The following is a 22,138-nucleotide window of genomic DNA, read 5'->3' on the forward strand; positions in this document are numbered from 1 at the left end:
TCTGTTGAACCATGGTCTTCCAATGCCGCTCATGCAGATTCTCCAAAAGAAAGTTTGTCTCTTTCAAACTAGCCCCGCAGTTAAAGATCAATCTTTACTGTTTACATGACGATATTGTGGTAAGCTTTAGATCTAGACTGAATCAGAAGAGTTACAGCTTTCCTTTCTGTACTTTATTTATTAATGGTGTTCAGCGAAAGTCAGTAATAAATGGAACGATCCGCTTTACCACCTGCCTCCCCCGCAATCTCCTCACAATGAACCCGCCCATGGATCACTTGGGAATCCTGTGCCCCTACATGGAGTATTTATTGCAGTGTCCTTGCATGATCAGCTAAACGTTTCTCGTTTCCCTTTCACGCACACCGCAGCCGATTCACCGACAGCGCCCGCACCGACTCACTGCCCTAGAGAAACTTTCCGGGCGGCGAGTCGGTGTGGGCGCTGTCGGTGAATTGGCTGCGGTGTGCGTGAAAGGAAGGGAAACGAGAAACGTCTTGCACCAAGACTAGCTCATGCCCTGAGAAGTATTTATAGAGAACAAGTCAATGAACCTAGTCAACAGCTACGGTCACACATTGAAGAATGAGGGGAAAGGCATTTCAAAAGTGTTTGGTGAGTTTATCACATACGATAAAATAAATTCACTACTAAAATGTTTCAACTCAATGTCCATGTTTTATAATTGTTTGCGCACAGTAGTATTTATACATTAACATTATCATTGATTTTTAAAACAAATTCCAAGCACATAACCTCCATTTTGTTGCAATGTGTTGGCCATCTGGACGTCACTAGTACATTGATGAAAGAAATTAATTCAAAGGAACTTTTTATCAATTGAAAAATAAGTTAGCATACTTTCACCTAATTATTTAAAATAATGAATACAATAATAGATTTAAAGAATTGATACAAATATTGGTCTGTCACTTTGGCTTTTTTTTTTTTCGCTCGACGTGATGAAACAAATAGGCCTAGCATCGATGAAAGTGAACTATCGTCAATACTCGTGGTGCCAAGTTCACTTTGTCAGTGAAACTAGTCTTAAACAAGATCAACAAAAATGTGTATTTGCGTCTTGGTTGTTATGACAATGAGTTATCCATCCAGGGGTGGATTTCACAAAGAGTTAGGACTAGTCTTATTTCGAGTTAGGACGAGTTACTAGTCCTAACCTTAGGACTAGCTGTACGTTTTTGATATCCCTTAGGACTAGTCCTAAAGTTAGGACTAATCCTAACTCTTTGTGAAATCGACCCCAGGTATTAATTCACTTTCTCAACATCAGGCTCCAATGTCATATACAGCTGCATATCCCGAAGCACAAAATACTTCTTACATGTCTGCTAAGCACCAACCAAGGACCCAGTCACAATCTAAATAGGCATACTGATATGGAACGCCAAAGAGGCATTTAATCATCGGTGATGGTCTTTTGCAACCGGTGATCAAATTTGTCATCGGTGGTGGTCCTATGCGATCGGTGATCAACTTTAGCGAGCGGTGATAAAACACGATCGGTGGTCCATTTTAGCGATCGGTCATGCATTTTCATGATCGGTGATGGTATATAGCGATCGGTCATGCATATTCACGACCGGTGATGGCTTTTTGCAATCGGTGCTCAACTTTAGTGATCGGTGGTGGCTTTTTGCAATCGGTCAACTTTAGGGATCGGTGGTGGCTTTTTGCAGTCGGTCAACGTTAGGGATCGGTGGTGGCTTTTTGCAATCGGTCAACTTTTGCAACTGGTGATGGAATTTTGGGATATCCGAAAAAGCCATCACCGATCCCTAAAGTTGACCGACTGCAAAAAGCCATCACCGATCACTAAAGTTGACCTATTGCAAAAAGCCATCACCGGTCGTGAATATGCATGACCGATCGCTAATACCATCACCGATCATGAATATGCATGGCCGATCGCTAAAATGGACCACCGATCGTGTTTTATCACCGATTGCTAAAGTTGATCACCGATCGCATAGGACCAACACCAATGACAAATTTGATCACCGGTTGCAAAAGACCATCACCGATGATTAAATGCTTCTTTGGCGTTCCATCTACTGATAAGTATTGTGGATGCTAACATCTGTCTGCTCAGCTAAACAGTTTTTGTGCTTCGCAGATTTTTATGAAATAAGTTCTAGTGCTTTAAACCCTATTATTTGTAAAACGCGATGGATTTGATTTACACATTTATAATTTTGGGTCATGCGTTTTACCATATCAAGTTAATATGCTGCAGAATAGTGTGCATTGTCACTGTTTGACAGAATAATTTGAAAAAAAAACATTTATTATTTTTCATAATAGATACAGATTTACTTTAAGACTGGACAATAAGGCAATATTGAGACACAAATTTTTTAAAATATAAAACAATGTTACACTCTACAAAATCAACTACATAGGTTGACTTGAAGATTATAACTTCGATGATTATTTTGAAGAATTCAGTCAACAGTTTTAATCAACTCGTGTCCAAATGACACTGTGAGGTGATTTTTTTTATTTATACTCAGAATCACACAGGACAACGGATCTTATTATGGCCTTTATGACAACGGAATGTCAAGACATAAAATGGATGAGAAATGCATCAACAGGCAGAATAGTTACTTATAGAAACACATTGCCTTGGATCGGTCGAGTTGGTCTTAGGAAAGCGTTTGTAACCGTTTTTTATAAAATGCATATGGCTGGAAAGATGTTGTAAAAGTAGAATACAATGATCCACACAAACATGCCTCGAAATTGCGTGGTTTTCCTTTTACCTTGTCGACTAACACGTCGGCCATTTATGGGGGTCAAAATTTTGACTCCCATAAATGGCCGACCGTGTTAGTTCGCACAGTAGAAGGAAAACCACGCAATTTCGAGGCAAACTTGTGTGGATCATTGTATTCTACTTTTAAAACATCTTTCCAACCATATGCATTATATAAAAAACTGTTACAAACGCTTTTGTTTTGACCAACTCGTCCGATCCAAGGCAACGTGTTCCTTTAATTGTTCGGTTGTTTTGTTGTATTAAAATTGATCAATATGTCTTGATAATATTATTTCTAGAAAGGTTAATGATAATGATTAAGTGCACAGCGGCAGAATTGTCATTCCTAAGATTGAATGCATCTCAAAGAAGATTGACAAGACCAAAAAGACTACATATAAGACAACCAATAAAAAGCCCAACTTCTTATTCAATATGAAACCATTCGCTCTTATTAAGACCACAGTGATGACGACGTTGCCTAGCAACATGGCCGTGATGTATATTACCCCTGAACTGTGGATGACGACAGGTCGCCCAGAAACAACAATCGAGCTGAGAAACCACGGAAGTCCCAGACCAAGTAAGATGTCGAATAAATTACTTCCAATAGAATGAGAGATTGCCATATCACCATAACCTAGACGTAGGGAGAAATCAAGAAAACAAGGATCTCATCATTAACCAAAATGATCCAAAATGTATTGAAAAATAAGGCTTGAAAACAAAACGAAAACTCTTGATTGGAAAATTTTTAGAATTAATGTTCGATGTTGATGGGATTTATTCAGTCCATGCAACTAAAACCGTGTAACCTTTTTAATTAAAGCCATTGGACCCTTTCGGTACAAAACAAACAAAAAAGTTCACAGATTTACAAATAATTTACAGGGTTTACAGAAGGTAAAGGTGAAAGACTTCTCTTGAAATATTAGTCCATGAAATGCTTTACTTTTTGAGAAAACGGTAAAACAATATAAATTCTCGTTAACGAGAATTACGGATTTGTTATATAAACACATGTCATGACACGGCGAAACGCGCGAAAACAGGAGTGGGTTTTCCCGTTATTTTCTCCCGACTCCGATGTCCGATTGAGCCTAAATTTCCACAGGATTGTTATTTTATATATAAGTTGTGATACACGAAGTGTGGGACTTGGACAATACTGTTTACCGAAAGTGTATAATGGCTTTAAGCAGAAGTTTAATGCCTAAATTATTGAGGTTGGTGCATTATCTCGCTCCAACCCCCACCCACAATGTGTTTGTGACACGGTGTACGCATACACCCTGTGCCACTATATCACCTTAGCCACTATAAGCGACAATTACACATAATCATGATTCATAAATAGTGAAGGATTTAGGTGTAGTGAAGCCTGAAGGTGCACGGACTTGCTTTTAAATAAATCATTCTGTAGCAATTTTTACAAGTTACATGGTATTATAGGACTTCACTTGGTTAAGTTTTTTACTATAATTATGTTTCGCATCGGAATTATCATAGCCTTACATTCACTCAGTGCAAAGACTAAAAACGGCCAAACAGTCGTGTTTCCTACCTTCCCTAGCAGCTATTACACTCAATATGAGATCAGGAACACTGGAACCAGCTGCTAGTAAAGTCAAACCCATCACTGTGTCTGGTATCTCGAGAACGAATCCTTTACAAAGAAATAAAATGTGGATTGATGTTGGCATATCAATTGCAACTGGGATGTTATTGTTCTTCGTATTTGGCCCTACATATTTACACAAAACTACAATTAAAAAGGCACAGACACTATTGGTAACTACTCAAAATAATTGTTAGCCTAAAAACTTATTTTGGTTTCTGAAAGCATACACATTTTGTGCAACGTGTTCTTTCACCATTCTCTTGCAACTTCGATGACCAATTGAGTCAAAGTTTTTTACAGATTGTTTTTTCTATGCATTGGCTTCCTGTCAATGCTCGCATACAGTACAAAGTCCTGCTCCTCGCGTTCAACGCTGTCCATGGTCTATCCCCTCATTACATTTCTGAACTGATAACGCCATACACCCCGACAAGGTCACTTAGATCCTCTTCACAGCTTCTCCTACAAGTTCCCCCATACAGAACAAAAACGTACGGTAAAAGAACCTTTGCTTTCAGCGCACCCACACTTTGGAACTCTCTTCCTGCTACTCTCCGTTCCCAGATAAACCCGGACCTCTTCAAATCCCGTCTCAAAACTCACTTATTCACTCAATCTTTTTTGTAATAACTGTATTGTTTAGTTTATTTGTTGCTTTCTATTGTATAATTGTGTTTATTTGTTTTGTAAAGCGCATTGAGAGTACTTGCAGTACTGAATTGCGCTATATAAGCATTTCTTATTATTATTATACACCCAGTAATAATGAGAATTGTACCAAATTGCCCATCTACTATTCCACTTTACGAAATATCTTTTTCGTTGCCCCAATTTCTCAATAAAATAAACTCACCTACAATAGTGACCATCCAAACCAAAACGTATGTCAATCCAGCAATCCACGCAAGAGCAACCAAGAATGTGACGGGGTACCACCTCGCCCACGCCTTCTTTCTACAATCAGGAATAGTGACATAGAATAGCAGTAGGGCTGGTAATGTTAAACTCCAGCTGAATATTTGAAGACATCCTTTGGGAATCTCAAGAGGTGACTTTGGATCTTCTTCATCTTCATCTTGTCTAAATGTTCCCTCGTCTCTAGTTTGACTTCTTTCCTTTTTATCTACATTGGAAAGATGAAAAAACGGGTGTTTGAATAACATGATGCATGTGCAAACATTGCGTTGTCTAGTCAAACTGCACAACCAATTTATAGCGATGGGATTCGAAAGATCATAATAGTTGAACTGTTCATTCAACTGACAACATTCTACAGTCCATTGCGAATGATATCCGTTTGTAGTGCTCCAACTTATTTTTGATCAACTCAATATTTCAAACGTTTCAGACATTCTGATTGGTTTATATTCCTTGAGAAAATAAACTGGACTGGATGTGCGCTCATCCCATGCCGATTTTGGAAACAAGCTGCGTCAAACGTCAATTGTATTATAGCATTCTGGAAACAGGTTTAATTTAAGCTCTCAAAAGATGAATTGGTCAACGAGTCCTACACTTGTAACACAACCTTAGAATGATTGAGTAATACCTTCTTTCTTAAGACTTCCATTTCCATTGACCATATGAAGAGCAACCTCCTCATCATCCTCATCAGACCCCTCTCCCTCTTCCATTAAATTAGCAAGCTCCGTAAAGTCTCCTCTTGGTTCCCCCGTTACTCCTCGTCTTCCATCTACACCTGCAAGTTTCTTACATCTACAGGTAGACATCTTACGATTTACATAACGCTCAGTCGGTGGGTTAAAGTACATCAGGGTAATGTACAGAGCATATAGGATTAGAAGAACCAAAGATTCAGACCTAACACACGAAAGAAGAAGATGAAATAAAGACAAATTGTGAACAAAATAATTATTAAAGGCAGTGGACACTATTGGTAATTACTCAAAATAACTATTAGCATAAAACCTTTCTTGGTGACAAGTAATAGGGAGAGGTTGATGGTATAAAACATTGTGAGAAACGGCACCCTCTGAAGTGCCATAGTTTCCGAGAAAGAAGTAATTTTCCACGAATTTGATTTCGAGACCTCAGATTTAGAACTTGAGGTCTCGAAATCAACCATCTAAACGCACACAACTTCGTGTGACAAGGGTTGTTTTATCATCTCGAAACTCCGATGACCGATTGAGCACAAATTTTCACAGGTTTGCTATTTTATGCTTATGTTGAGATACACCAGCTGTGAAGGCTAGTCTTTGACAATTACCAATAGTGTCCACTGCCTTTAAGTGGGGAAAAATATATGACTTCAGTTTAAACAAACGATGTGGGTTTCATAGAAAACCTATTTATAGCAGGCTAACAGGTGTTACGGTATTACGTTCACTTTTTATATAAATCCATTCGTGTAGGAATGTATTTTTATACAGTCAGTTTGACTAAGGGTTTCGTTTTGTTGTGCTAAATAATTTTAAAAATAACTTAACAATTTGCAGGGTTTTAGCAGGTTTTGTTTAAAAAGCGCATGGCTCGCTTTAGGCTATTTGAATTACCGTATAGTGTTAACATTACATCTCCATATTGCAATATCACAAGAAGTGTTGATGACAATTGCTTTATATTTTTATCATCATAATCATATGCAAGCTGGTGGTTTGCTCAATTTAGACACGAAAATGTAATAATTATTTTGAACACTAATTTCCTATGATTATTTTTGTCTCGATCCATCAGAAAGTCAGTTATACATGAGTGTTTAGCTGACACAAACCTTTCGGTGATAATCGATTGACACAAACAGGTGCGGTTTATAAACTCAATGTATTTATCAAAGCGCTGAGTGGGGATTGAGCACGCCACACTAAAACATTCAGTTTCAAACGCTACAGTGAAGGAGTCAAATAAAATGTTGTTTTTTTAAGTTTCAAATAATGGTGTAGTTCCAAACGATGTTACTGACTGAAAACAACTGGGCCCAATTTCTTGGCTCTGCTTACCGTAAGCACAGAATCGGCGCTTACGGAAGCAAGGAATTCTGTGCTTACGGCAAGAGTATTTCATGGGTTAGCGGCGAATTTGGGCTTCTGCGCGTGCGTACTCCACGTTACTAGGCATTCTACGCTTACAAGGCTAGCGCAGAAATTCGGCGCTTGCACGTGGGCGGGGAATCGTGATCGTAAGCGCAGAATTCGGCGGTAAGCAGAGCCATGAAATTGGGCCATGTTATAGGCATACATTAGTTGATGACAATCACGTCTACTTACCACACGACCAAACCATCCGCAACGACAAAGACTAGTGCAAGAATTGAGATAATGTAACAACATGAATCCCTGGTTAATGGCCAACATGACAGGTCAAATGCCTGAAAACAAGAAAAAGTGTCAGTGACGATAATAAATATAAAAAACAATGCCTATGAAAAAGAGGCACAATTGTACGTAGTGTCAAGATATCAAAATGCATGTCTAGTCTGTGTCAGTGTAAAGAAATCAAATGTTTGGAACGGAGACTTTGGCCGTGTCCGAAACGGCGACTTCGGCTACAGCTACGGCTAGATCGCGCGCGTCTGCCTATTCTTCAACACTGGTAGACGCGCTGATCTAGACGTAGCTGTAGCCGAAGTCGTCGTTTCGGACACGGCCTAAGACTGTGCCAGTGTCGGCAGATCAAACGACCAGAGACTAAGTCTTCGAAAATGTTACTATTAGCGGTCTCGTCATTTTATTCAATCTCTCCCAACAAAGATTTAAAATAATACTCCACCTAATATATCAGGTTGCGTTTCATATTGAAAATTATATTGTCAAAGTAAAAACGTTTATATTTTAAATAAGTTAAAGCCATTGGACACTTTCGGTACAGAATTTGTTTTTTAAGTTCACATATTTACAATTAACTTACAGGGTTTACAGAAGGTAATGGTGAAAGACTTCCATTGAAATATTATTCCATGAAATGCTTTACTTTTTGAGAAAACGTTAAAACTGTCATCAATTCTCGATATCGAGAATTACGGATTTATTTTAAACACATGTCATGGCACGGCGAAACGTGCATAAACTAGGGTGGGTTTTCTCGTTAATTTCTCCAACTCCGATGACGGATTGAGCCTAAATTTTCACAGGTTTGTTAATTATAGAAGTTGTGATACACGAAGTGTGTGCCTTGGACAATACTGTTTACCGAAAGCGTCCAATGGCTTTAACAGTGGCTGAAAGACGTACACAATTTAGTCTCTTTACTTATTTCACAAGTTATTGCCTCATCGGAAATTATCGTACACCATAAAATAATCACTAATACCGAAAACTTCACGTTTACTTCCACGCCATACTGACGAATCTCCACATTTGAATTAGAGATTGTCATCAGTTTTCTTGGCTCTTTCGTACCTTACCAGCAAGCAGTCCACACAGACCAATCACAAAGAGAACATTGAAGACAGCTGAGCCCAAGATGGTCCCAACTCCAATATCTCCTTTACTGATAAACACACCTGATCGATAAAAACATCGATTAATTATCGAAAAATATAAACAATTGTAATTTTAAAATTTGTGTTGAGCAAAAAACGTGCTAAACACTGACAAAATAGTGTTAAGCAGAAACAGCTAATCAGCTAAAATTCCATAATGTTTTAATATCATTGATTGGTGCCACACTCACGTTTTGCATTACAACGAAGCTTTGTGTAATTAATTATTCAGATGAATATAAATCATTGACTATGTCTTCGTAATATAATTTAATGCACAACCAGTTTATGTTGATACTGGAACAAGGCTGTTCGGGTTAAAATTGTTATCTTAAGATACGTCATAAGATATTTCTTGAAGTGTCTTACCAATGACAGATGTAAATAGCTCTGGGGCTGATCCTCCAATAGCCATAAAAGTTGCTCCCGCGACATCCTCGGATAGATTAAGAACTAAGAAATAAAACAATCAAAGTGGAATGATAAAAAAAGGTAAACAAAGGTGGCAATATTGACAACTAAAGGACTAGTCGACAAATTATATTGATTGAAAATGTTTAATTATAATGCGGTGTAATGTTCACTATGGCGTACATTCTATTACTATAGAGATATCCGTAGAGATATGTATTAAATATATGTATATATATCTTTTGATATTATCTCAACGGGAATTGTTTACTTTGTACGTACAATAAGTGCGATATCTCTCTTAGATTAAAATGTCAACATCCATAGTTCACACCTTACCACACAGAGTGGAGGTCGCGCAGTAACAATAATCCATCATCTATATGCTTGAAACCTACCTGAACATATGATTTCCAATGCAGGCATGAAGTAACTGTCACATACAATTGCAAGTGCGCCAAAAATATAAACGACTGCAATAACGTTTATAGACAAGGCGCCTCGACGAAGTGAGTCTACGCTGAATAATCCGGAGGGAAAGTTGTCAATAGAAGGTGTTGTACAATTGTCTATCAACTCCAAACTGTCATCTGTTACTGTTGGAGATGTAGATCCTATGAAAAAGATAATAACAATAGAGAAATAGACAATTTCAAGATTTTAGTAAATTACAAACAATGCAGTTTTTGGATTAATTGGATGTTTATACACAATTCTCAGTGTCAGTAATGATTGCGCTATATACACCCACTCACATACTATGTATTTTCAGTGCAGGTGTTTTTCATGTGGCAGTATATCGTTGAGGTATCACGTTTTGAAACCTATCTCTTGCTCTATCATCACTCTACTATTAAATACTTCATATGACCGGTCATTCCGGCGCTTGACTCAGTTACAGCAGACATAACTAAATATTTTAAGTATGGATTTGCACCGTCGTTGATCAACACTAGAAGCAAACTAGAATTCCCCTCGAGCCACGATTCGAGGCGAGGGACATGTTTGGACTAATTCACAAACTCATCATAATCTAGGGGCCTATGTATATACTCGTCTTCAGCAACAATATTATGCATTTATCTTTGAGACAGATGTTCCTCCTGGAGGATGGAGCCATCTTTATGTTCATCTCGTGTCTGAACGCAGACTAAGATCACCCGGGAAAAAAAAACAGTTTATATAGGTCTACCTCTACTAAATCTGTTTCCTTTAAAGAAAAATTTATATAGGGATCCAACAGCACAATCAGTGTTTTTCGGCCCGATGAAATTGACTTCTTGACTTATTAATGCGAAAAGGACTTTTACAGGACAGCTTCTCCTTTACTCATAAATGACGAGCCCGTTATTGCTACAGACAATTACAGAACCTTTTCTAATCTTTGAGTACATCTCATGTCATGATAATCAATCATGAAATGTCATTTACAAATTAAGTGTATTCGTTTTTATTCCTATTTTATTCAGACGTTGTACTGACATGACGAGCTGACATGTCTGTCATGTCGATTTCCCTATGATCGCCTCCAGGTATATATACCCAACTCTTCAATCCATTAATTCAGCAATGATTGATGGATCAGACAAGATTTTATTTTCTACATGCAATTTGCAAATAAATTGCATTGACCTTTGTATAGATATTTTATTCCCATGGAAATCAACGTAGACATTTAATATCAGTGCAGAAAACTCAACTATGATGAAATGTACATCTCGTTGTGCGTCTTTTTATAGTTCATGATATCGGGACAATGTTGGTGAAAAAAAACAAATAGTTTGTGACAAGCTTTGTTAGGTGTTCGGGCCAACAGCCCGGAACACCTCTTATTTTTGTTCGTTTTTTTTTTCTTTTTAGGTGTTCGGGCCAACAGCCCGGAACACCTCTTATTTTTGTTCGTTTTTTTTTCTTTTTAGGTGTTCAGGCCAACAGCCCGGAACACCTCTTATTTTTGTTCGTTTTTTTTCTTTTTAGGTGTTCGGGCCAACAGCCCGGAACACCTCTTATTTTTGTTTGTTTTCTTCTTTTTTTTCTTTTTAGGTGTTCGGGCCAACAGCCCGGAACACCTCTTATTTTTGTTCGTTTTTTTTTTTCTTTTTAGGTGTTCGTGCCAACAGCCCGGAACACCTCTTATTTTTGTTGTTTTTTTTTCTTTTTAGGTGTTCGGGCCAACAGCCCGGAACACCTCTTATTTTTAGGTGTTCGGGCAACAGCCCGAACAACTCTTTGATTTTGTTCGGTTTTTTTTTTAGGTTTTTTTTAGGTGTTCGGGCAACAGCCTGGAACACCTCTTATTTTTGTTCGTTTTTTTTTTTCTTTTTAGGTGTTCGGGCCAACAACCCGGAACACCTCTTATTTTTGTTCGTTTTTTTTTTCTTTTTAGGTGTTCGGGCCAACAGCCCGTTACACCTCTTATTTTTGTTCGTTTTTTTTTTCTTTTTAGGTGTTCGGGCCAAAAGCCCGGAACACCTCTTATTTTTGTTCGTTTTTTTTCTTTTTAGGTGTTCGGGCCAATAGCCCGGAACACCTCTTATTTTTGTTCGTTTTTTTTTTTCTTTTTAGGTGTTCGAGCCAACAGCCCGGAACACCTCTTATTTTTAGGTGTTTTTTTTTCTTTTTAGGTGTTCGGGCCAACAGCCCGGAACACCTCTTATTTTTGTTCGTTTTTTTTTTTTCCTTTTTAGATGTTCGGGCCAACAGCCCGGAACACCTCTTATTTTTGTTCGTTTTTTTTTTTCTTTTTAGGTGTTCGGGCCAACAGCCCGGAACACCTCTTATTTTTGTTCGTTTTTTTTTCTTTTTAGGTGTTCGGGCCAACAGCCCGGAACACCTCTTATTTTTAGGTGTTCAGGCAACAGCCCGAACAAATCTTTGATTTTGTTCGGGTTTTTTTTTTGTTTTTTTTTTAGGTGTTCGGGCAACAGCCCGAACAACTCTTTGTTATTGTTCGTTATTTTAGGTGTTCGGGCAACAGCCCGAACAACTCTTTGTTATTGTTCGTTTTTGTTTTTTTTAGTTTTTCGTCTTCTTCTCAGAGTCGATTGTCCGCAAGGTAAAGCAAAGTTGCGAAGGTTGCATAGAGTTGAAACTTTGGATGCAGGTAGACAACGACCAGTAGATTATTCTAAAGTTGTTACGTCACGATGACGTCATCAGTTGACGAGATACACTAATTCAAAGTTTATTATTTCAAAAAATTATAACTTTTGATCTACATGAGGGATTTTTACAATCAATACATCATCGGAAAGGGCATTAAAAACTCCGATTTTGTCTTCCGGCTCAAAAGAGAGGTTGAACATTTCAAAATTCATGTATAAAGAACTACAAAATTCCCCGATTGGTTGCGCGTAAAAGTTTTACAATTACATGTACATGTACTTTGTCACCACGTGTAAGCATGCGGTGCATTGCGGTCACCACGTGTAAGTATGCGGTGCATTGAGGAGCATAGTCACGCTCTGCACCACGTGTTGATCGTTTTAGTCTGCGTTCGAGGCGTTCTCAACATAATGTCAGTTTTTTTCAAAAGTAATTCATTAGTTTTATCTACGACCATACTGCGTTGATAACACCGGTTCTCGTCCGGTCACTGAAGTTACGCAAAATCGGGCTCAGTCAGTATTTGGATGGGAACCACTTGGCGACGGAAATTTGTATTGATTATTTTTGTATTTAATTTTTTTTCTTCCTATAAATAGCTTCGTTTTAGTCTGTTTCAAGGCGTTTTCAACAAAGATTTCCCTCCCGGTTAGTTAGTCTCTTCTCCAGTCGTCATTATGCATAAGCTCCTAATATCCTCAACCACACAAGCTGTTTTGACAATCTATACATCATATGAAAGGGCTTTATGTACGTAGTCTGTTTTCAAGGTGTTTTCAACAAACATTTCCCCTTTGGTTAGTTAGTCTCTTCTCCAGTCGTCATTATGCATAAGTTCCTATGTCCTCAACCACAAAAGCTTTTTTGACAAACTATACATCATATGAGAGGGCTTACGTACGTAGTCTGTTTTCAAGGCGTTTTCAACAAACATTTCCCTTCTGGTTAGTTAGTCTCTTCTCCAGTCGCCGTTATTCATCAGTTCACGTTTCCTCAATAAAAATTTTTTTTTACAATCAATACATCATATGAAAGGGCCTCACGTATTCCACAAAAATTGGTATGTTGGTGACCTTCTGTTGACTTTTTGACCTTTTTAAACTTGAAGAGCCTGTAACATGCTTTGAAAAGGCATTATTTAAAGGCTTTTAAGTTGAAATATACACTTTTTGATGCTTTTTCCATAAAATTATTACACATCGAGAAAACTGTTTGGTTTTGAGTTCTTTGTAATTTGACGTGCTATTAACAATACTTGTTTCGTTTATTCAAACAATGACCCAACAATAGCCGAACACCTAGTGTTTGTTTCTACAAACAATATATCTAGTTTTTTTTTTTTTAGTTTTTCTTCTTCCTCTCAGAGTCGATTGTCCGCAAGTAAAACCATAGATGCGAAGCTTGCATTAAGTTGAAACTTTGCACACAGGTAGACAATAACCAGTAGATGATGCACAAGTTGTTACGTCATGATGACGTCATCAGTTGACGAGATACACTAATTCAAAGTTTATTATTTCGAAAAATCATAACTTTTGATGTACATGAGGGATTTTTACAACCGTCTTCCGGCTCAAAAGAGAGGTTGAAAATTTCAAAATTCATGTAGAAAGAACTACAAAATTCCCCCATTGATTGCGCGTAAAGATTTTACAATTACATATACATGTACTTTGTCGCCACGTGTAAGCATGCGGTGCATTGCGGTCACCAGGTGTAAGTATGCGGTGTAATCAGTCGTCATTATGCATAAGTTCATATGTCCTCAAACACAAAAGCTATTTTTACAACCTATACTGTACATCATATGAAAGGGCTTTACGTACGTAGTCTGTTTTCAAGGCGTTTTCAAAAAACATTTCCCTTCCGGTTAGTTAGTCTTTCCTCTAGTCGTCATTATTCATCAGTTCACATTTCCTCAACCACAAAAGCTATTTTGACAATCTTATACATCATATGAAAGGGTACTTACGTACTTCACAAAAATGGGTATGTTAGTGACCTTCTCTTGACCTTTTGACTTTTTTAAACCGGATGTGTCTGTACAATGTTTTGAAAAGGCACTATTTTGAAGCTTTTAGGTTGAAATGTACACTTTTTGATGCTTTACCATAAAACTATTTCAAATCGAGAAAACTGTTTGGTTTTAAATACTTTGCAATTTGACGAGCTATCAACAACACTTTTTTCATTGATTCAAACACTGACCCAACAATAGCCCAACACCTAGTGTTTGTTTCTACAAACACTATATCTAGTTGTTCGTTTTTTTTCTTTTTCTTCATACTTCGTCTTCTTCTTCTTCTCAGCGTCCCTTGTCCGCTAACAAAAGCGCCTTTCCAAAACTCGTATGAACTTGAAACTTCACACATAGTTAGCGAATTTTCAAAGTTTATTAATTCAAAAAATCATAACTTTTGATCTATATGAGGGATTCTTACAATCAAAACATCATCGGCATCGTCTTTGGAAACTCCATAAGCGCCCCACAGACATGACCCTGATGTTGTCTTCCGGCTCAAAAGAGAGGTTGAAAATTTCAAAATTCACGTCTAAAGAACAACATAAATCCCCATTGGTATGTGCATAAACATTGCACGTAGGCATACACACAACGTGTAGTGTATTAGCGGTGCAGCAGAGTCACGCTCCAGTGATCATCCATAGAGCGCGAAAAAGCTTCATGAAGAATAGTCTTCGTTCAAGGCGGTTAAAACATACATGCCCCTTACAGTCTTTTCTACAGTCGTCAATATTTCCTAAGTTCATATAACCTAAACTACATAAGCTATTTTGACAATCTATACATTATATGAAAGGGCTTTACGTACTTTACAGAAATGGATATGTTGGTGAACTTTCGTTGACCTTTTGATCTGTTTAAACCGGAAGTGACTGTGAAATGATTTGAAAGGGCGTTGTTTATTGCCTTTTAGGTTGAAAAATACATCCTTTGATGCTTTACCATCACAGCATACAAGTCTGGCAAAGGTCTGGTTTAAAACAAATATTACCGATGACGTAACCAAACATACACTTTTACTAGATGACGTAATCATGTTGTTTTGACAGTTTTTGCAATTTGAATCATTTATTACAAATCTTGAGAACAAAGCAAGGTGTAATATTTGTTTTTTAATCCAGGCTTTTACTCCCGGAAACCGAACACCTTGAGTTTGTTCACAAACTCTCAATCTCTAGTTCTTCATACTTCTTCTTCTTCTTCTTCTTCTTATCAGCGTCCCTTGTCCGCTAACAAAAGCGCCTTTCCAAAACTCGTATGAACTTGAAACTTCACACATAGTTGGCGATTTATTAGGAGAAGAAACCGTGTGAGTTACGTCATGATGACGTCATCAATTCTTGAGTTATGAATATTCAAAGTTTATTAATTCAAAAAATCATAACTTTTGATCTACATGAGGGATTCTTACAATCGAAACATCATCGGAATCGTCATTGAAAACTCCGTAAACGCCCCACAGACATGACCCCATTTTGATGTTGTCTTCCGGCTCAAAGGAGAGGTTGAAAATTTCAAAATTCACGTCTAAAGAACAACGTAAATCCCCATTGGTATGTGCATAAACATTGCACGTAGGCATACACACAACGTGTAGTGTATTAGCGGTGCAGCAGAGTCACGCTCCAGTGATCATCCATAGAGCGCGAAAAAGCTTCATGAAGAATAGTCTTCGTTCAAGGCGGTTAAAACATACATGCCCCTTACAGTCTTTTCTACAGTCGTCAATATTTCCTAAGTTCATATAACCTAAACTACATAAGCTATTTTGACAATCTATACATTATATGAAAGGGCGTTACATACTTTACAGAAATGGATATGTTGGTGAACTTTCGTTGACCTTTTGACCTGTTTAAACCGGATGTGACTGTGAAATGATTTGAAAGGGCGTTGTTTATTGCCTTTTAGGTTGAAATATACATCCTTTGATGCTTTACCATCACAGCATACAAGTCTGGCAAAGGTCTGGTTTAAAACAAATATTACCGATGACGTCACCAAACATACACTTTTACTAGATGACGTAATCATGTTGTTTTGACAGTTTTTGCAATTTGAATCATTTATTACAAATCTTGAGAACAAAGCAAGGTGTAATATTTGTTTTTTAATCCAGGCTTTTACTCCCGAAAACCGAACACCTTGAGTTTGTTCACAAACTCTCAATCTCTAGTTTAAATTTACTACCGTTTATTTCACTGAATAGTCTGACTGTCAGGAGCTTCTATTTGAAGTACTTACTATTATTTTCTATAAAGCACTTTTAAAGCCCCCTGGTTTTGATGGTCACAATACACTCAACCCTCTGGTTAATACAAGCAACTGCCGTTTACCACAAGTACGTTGGTCGTCAAAGCATACTGTATCAAGTCTCTTCCTAAAGTGTGGTCAGATTTAGTTGCAGGTATAATAAATAAATGAATACATTTTATGTGTTCGGGGCCGCCTGGCAAATACACGCATTCCTTACTGCCATTACTTTACATCATGAGGCAAAACAGCTTTAGAGTACCCAATGAGAACAGTATTTGCATCAGCATTAAAGGCGGTGGACACTGTTGGTAATTGTCAAAGACTAGCCCTCACAGTTGGTGTATCTTAACATATGCATAAAATAACAAACCTGTGAAAATTTGAGCTCAATCGGTCATCGAACTTGCGAGATAATAATGAAAGAAAAAAACACCCTAGTCACACGAAGTTGTGTGTGTTTAGATGGTTGATTTCGAGACCTCAAGTTTTAAATCTGAGGTCTCGAAATCAAATTCGTGGAAAATTACTTATTTCTCGAAAACTATGGCACTTCAGAGGGAGCCGTTACTCACAATGTTTTATACCATCAACCTCTCCTCATTACTCGTCACCGAGAAAGGTTTTATGCTAATAATTATTTTGAGTAATTACCAATAGTGTCCACTGCCTTTAACACATGACACTAAGCTATTTCTAGGTGGCAACGGTTGCCAAGGAAACGCTTCAATTAAGAATGCTTCATTGGATGCATAAATATCACGGTCATAAGATACGATCGTAATATTCCTGATGTTTGAAGTGTCCCTGATCATAAAATCAGACAATTTCAAGACTCCATTTAGCAAGACTGTCTACCTGAATGAGTCAGTTCATTAAGTCTACAGTACTTGTATGCATTCTGGGTATAGGTCTACTATGAATATGTTATCAAATGGAAATGCATTGCGACGATCAATTGACACAACAACCTTTTCTTCTCTCAGAATTTGGTTTATTTCTTATTTCTTAGATGCGTGTCTTCAATGTGTTGCAGAGAGACAGATACAAAAATAGGATTCTAAGCATGATTTGTTTTCTTAGGAAACAGACTGTAAAACATTTCAATTAGTGCATATCGGCAAACAATTCCCTACCACCCGTAACATCTGATTATTGTTTGTTTAAGCATAAATTAAATGCTCATAAATAAATTTTGTCCTGCAGCTATAGAATTAGCATATTAACGTTTTGTTTTGGTTCAGTGCAATTTGTTTCGTACTTTTGGTTCCCTTTAAAGTTGATTTCATGATTAAGTAAAATGCTTGATACAAAAAGTAAATTAATCGGGAATACATATTACTTCTGTGAACATCAACTAACGGAACTATTTGGCTAATGTATGCCGTATGATAATGCTTAAAATAAAAACAAGTTAGTATTTAATACGACATTAAAGCCATTGGACACTTTCGGTAAACAGTATTGTCCAAGGCCCACACTTCGTGTATCACAACTTATAAACTTGTGAAAATTTAGGCTCAATAACATTGGTCATCGGAGTCGGGAGAAAATAACGGGAAAACCCACCCTTGTTTCCGCACGTTTCGCCGTGTCATGGCATGTGTTTAAAATAAATCCGTAAGTCTCGATATCGAGAATTGATGTTTTAATGTTTTCTCAAAGTCTTTCACCATTACCTTCTGTAAACCCTGTAAGTTATTTGTAAATCTGTGACCTTTTAATTTTTGTTCTGTTCCGAAATATAATAAAACGTATTGTCAATTATCCTGACATCTTGTACAATAAAATAATATGTGGTATTCAATAATTTAAAGGCAGTGGACACTATTGGTAATTACTCAAAATAATAATTATCATAAAACCTCACTTGGTAACGAGTAATGGGGAGAGGTTGATAGTATAAAACATTGTGAGAAACGGCTCCCTCTGAAGTGACGTAGTTTTCGAGAAAGAAGTAATTTTCCACGAATTTGATTTCGAGACCTCAAGTTTAGAATTTGAGGTCTCGAAATCAAGCATCTGAAAGCACACAACTTGGTGTGACAAGGGTGTTTTTTTCTTTCATAGTTATCTCGCAACTCCGATGACCAATCGAGCTCAAATTTTCACAGGTTTGTTATTTTATGTATATGTTGAGATACACCAAGTGAGAAGACTGGATTTTGACAATTACCAATAGTGCCCACTGCCTTTAAATATTGAATAGTGTATAGATATTTCACCACGGTTAGCATCAGATAGATTCATTTTGGTCACAGCTGGTCTGTTTGTACAATCTCTTTGCAGTTTTAAATTGTGCATACTCCTATTGTATATTTGATACCTTTCCATTGTATATTGTTAATTTCTTTAATTGCTTATCATTGTTCGCTTGATTTTGAACTTATTTTTACATCTAGTTGTTTTTGCTGATTATCTAAATTTTTAATGTTTCTCTGTATTAGCGCCATGACATGGAGCATTGTTTTCGATGGATATGGCGCTATATAAATTTTTACTATTATTATTATTATATTATTATTCATTTAGATTGGGAATTTTGTTGGCATTCTGTTTTTATCCGAATAGTAGTATGTAGCGTCGATGTTTCATTGTTCAAGTGAATTTTGTGGGTCATCTTTATACTTTGGAAATAAAGTAACATTTCTTTATAGTGTCTTATTTTTCGATGTCCTGTTGGGTGTTCAGATAAAGCAAGAACAATTATTACTTTGTACTTGACTCATTCTTTGTTTAAATCTCCTTCTTCACATTGTTTAAGTAATCAAATTACTGATGTGCATTTTGAAAGCAATTTGGAACGTTCAAAGCATCATAAAAATATTGCTTGTGGTTTCATACCCGCTTGTTGTTCCAATAAGTCAATTATTGAGAATAGTCCATTTAAACCACATGACTACCCTGAATAAGCAGGAGGAAAGTCAGACATAATCTATGCACAATGCCCACGTAATTTTACCATATTTCTTAGCGTAAAAATGTGTGTGTCAGAATATGGTTAAAGGAACACGTTGCCTTGGATCGGTCGAGTTGGTCTTTGAAAAGCGTTCTGTAACCGTTTATTGTAAAATGTATATGGTTAGAAAGATATTGTAAAAGTAAAATACAATGATCTACACAAATATGCCTCGAAATTGCGTGTTTTTTTTTTACCCTGTCGACTAACACGGTCGGCCATTAATATGGGAGTCAAAATTTTGACTCTCATAAATGGCCGACCGTGATAGTTCGCGACGTAAAAGGAAAACCGTGCAATTTCGAGTGATACTTGTGTGGATCATTATATTCTACTTTTAAAACATCTTTCTAACCATGTGCATTTCATAACAAACGGTTTCAAACGCTTTTAATAGACCAACTCGTCCGATCCAAGGCAACGTGTTCCTTTAATGGTTATCGTCAACGTATGATAACCGTGTTTTACCGAAACCGTTATTTTTATCAGATGCAAAATGCAATAATCATTATGTTCATGCTGACTGATAACACGAATAAGAGTATTGGGTTAAGTCACTGGCATTAGAACTTCACAGCGTCTTCAATAGCTTCATTAACAATGTATCAACCGATGTGTATATAGTCGCGTGCAGTGACATGGTGAGAACAAGGTTGTAGCTAGGGCAAATTGGATGCCGGCTAATTTTGTCGAGAGCATGGTCGAGAGGGTGGGTATATGGGGGCAGTGTAGAGTGCCTCACAACCCGGTGGGATCAAGGGGCGTCTTTGGAAGCTGAAGGGTTCCCAGGCTCTCTCTTGCCCATCGTGCCTTTGACATAGTCATTGTCAGAGGAAAAAACATGTCCAGTGAGTGAGAATGTCAAATAGAAAAGAGAGGAGTTAAAGACACTGGACACCTTTGGTAATATGGTCAAAGACCAGTATTCTCACTTGGTGAATAACAAATCTGTGAAAATTTGTACATAATTATTGTTCATAGAAGTTGCAACAGAATAATGACAGAAAAAATACCATTAAATGTTGCACAATGTGTGTGCTTTCATGCAGATGCCTAAAAACAAATCAAACGACTTTGTGGTCATTCGTTATTGTGTTGGGAATTATTTGTATTATAAGCTACCTTTATCAAGCCCGATGTTCCCAAAACGTGTATGCTTAGTTTTTGACAAGTAAACCTACCCTAATTGCATTATTGTGGTATGGATGAAAACAATATACCAATATCTAGGGAAACCGCACATCTTAGATTTCACTATGGAAACAATTAAAATGGAAATCCTGCAGTTTGAAACTTTCTCTAATAAGATAAAAACTATCGCACAATTAATAACACAAAACAAAGAAGAGAAAAACGAAATTAGAAAATATAACTCGGTTTTTAATACCAATTTGAATCAATACTATACAAATTAATTTCAAATCATTTTCCATTATTTGAATTAAAAACAATAGTGTTTGGACAATAGTGTTTGGAATAATGGTTTGTTTTGGGGTATATTGTGCCGCATCAAGGGATACTCGACACTCGACATTTCCACGTGTCTCTTAATTTCTCTTAGTGTGATGTTCTTAATATCTGTTTCTGTCTTTGCTCTAAGTCTTGTCTTGTTACTTACCCGTTACATTGAGAATCTCCTGAGTTCCAACCGTAGTCTCTTGAACCAGTCGTTTTCTTGCCACAACATACTCGCCCCCGTCGCTGAATTTCACGATTTGATCGATAAATCCGTAAAGAATAAGCACCGAAGCATAAACAATCACGATACAAATATAAGTCCCACAAATAGCAGATTTGAACATGGAGGATTTGCGACGTCTACCCGTCCATATGGCCATTTTGACGGCAGTACTTTGCGCGTTCACGCTTGCTCGCCCGTGGGTATACAAGAAGTAAAGATTATGCCTCTGTAGTGCCCTGCGTGCATAATGCGATACATCCTCATTACATGATGTTTGTGTTATATTGAAGCTCCAGTTTGAGATGGCTCTACTGCTGTGTGAAGAAACAGACGATTCTCAACTCCTACATGTTTGCTGTACGAAAATTAATCATTTTTTGCCATAAGTATAAATTGCTAATTTTAATTTGTACGGCTTACACTCTGACCCTCAGTGTAATGACACAATTAGTATACTATTACGATGCAGGAACGCCATATGACTCGCCACGCCACCATTCGTGCTTAGACTCCCAATACATTATACATGCATGTACGACTCGAGTCAGTTAAACGCGTGGGTAATGTATGTCATCAACCAATGGCGGGAGACTCAGTGAAGGGGGTTTGTCAACAGAGTGCGCCCTCACTAAATAATATACAAACAAGTGAATACAAATACGTTTAATGTTAGCCGCAGAATGGGCTGCATGCTGAGGGCTCAACTTCATAAAGGCCGTGTCCGAAACGGCGACTTCGGCTACAGCTACGGCTAGATCGCGCGCGTCTGCTATTCTTCAACACTGGTAGACGCGCTGATCTAGACGTAGCTGTAGCCGAAGTCGTCGTTTCGGACACGGCCAAAGCTATGCAGAAAATACTGCTC

At 37.4% G+C, this 22,138-nt stretch overlaps 1 protein-coding gene across 2 annotated transcripts; it reads right to left on the minus strand.

Annotated features, from left to right (window-relative positions):
• Positions 1-2,954: 2,954 nt before the first annotated feature.
• On the minus strand, positions 2,955-21,768 carry LOC139941742 (sodium/potassium/calcium exchanger 5-like). Of its 2 annotated transcripts, none has more exons than XM_071938358.1 (9): positions 21,211-21,768; positions 9,651-9,866; positions 9,211-9,294; positions 8,764-8,862; positions 7,628-7,658; positions 5,950-6,221; positions 5,254-5,523; positions 4,344-4,445; positions 2,955-3,419 (listed from the first exon to the last, which is right to left on the minus strand). In XM_071938358.1, exons 1-9 carry the CDS (start codon positions 21,428-21,430, stop codon positions 3,097-3,099), a joined length of 1,617 nt encoding a protein of 538 aa, XP_071794459.1. In that variant the 5' UTR covers positions 21,431-21,768; the 3' UTR covers positions 2,955-3,096. The 2 variants fall into 2 exon arrangements, with proteins under 2 accessions (XP_071794459.1, XP_071794458.1); XM_071938357.1 differs by having other exon boundaries at positions 7,628-7,728; positions 8,759-8,862.
• Between the last annotated feature and the right edge of the window lie 370 nt (positions 21,769-22,138).

This window comes from Asterias amurensis, chromosome 9 (genome assembly GCF_032118995.1).
Source record: "Asterias amurensis chromosome 9, ASM3211899v1".
NCBI lineage: Eukaryota > Metazoa > Echinodermata > Asteroidea > Forcipulatida > Asteriidae > Asterias > Asterias amurensis.

Coding starts and splice junctions, on each gene's coding strand:
- LOC139941742 (XM_071938357.1), bottom strand. CDS start 21,430: ATGGCCATATGGACGGGTAGACGTCGCAAATCCTCCATGTTCAAATCT. Junction 6,222..7,627: donor GCGGATGGTTTGGTCGTGTG/GTAAGTAGACGT, acceptor TTCGTGTGTTAG/GTCTGAATCTTTGGTTCTTC. Junction 4,446..5,253: donor TTGGATGGTCACTATTGTAG/GTGAGTTTATTT, acceptor TTCTTTGTAAAG/GATTCGTTCTCGAGATACCA.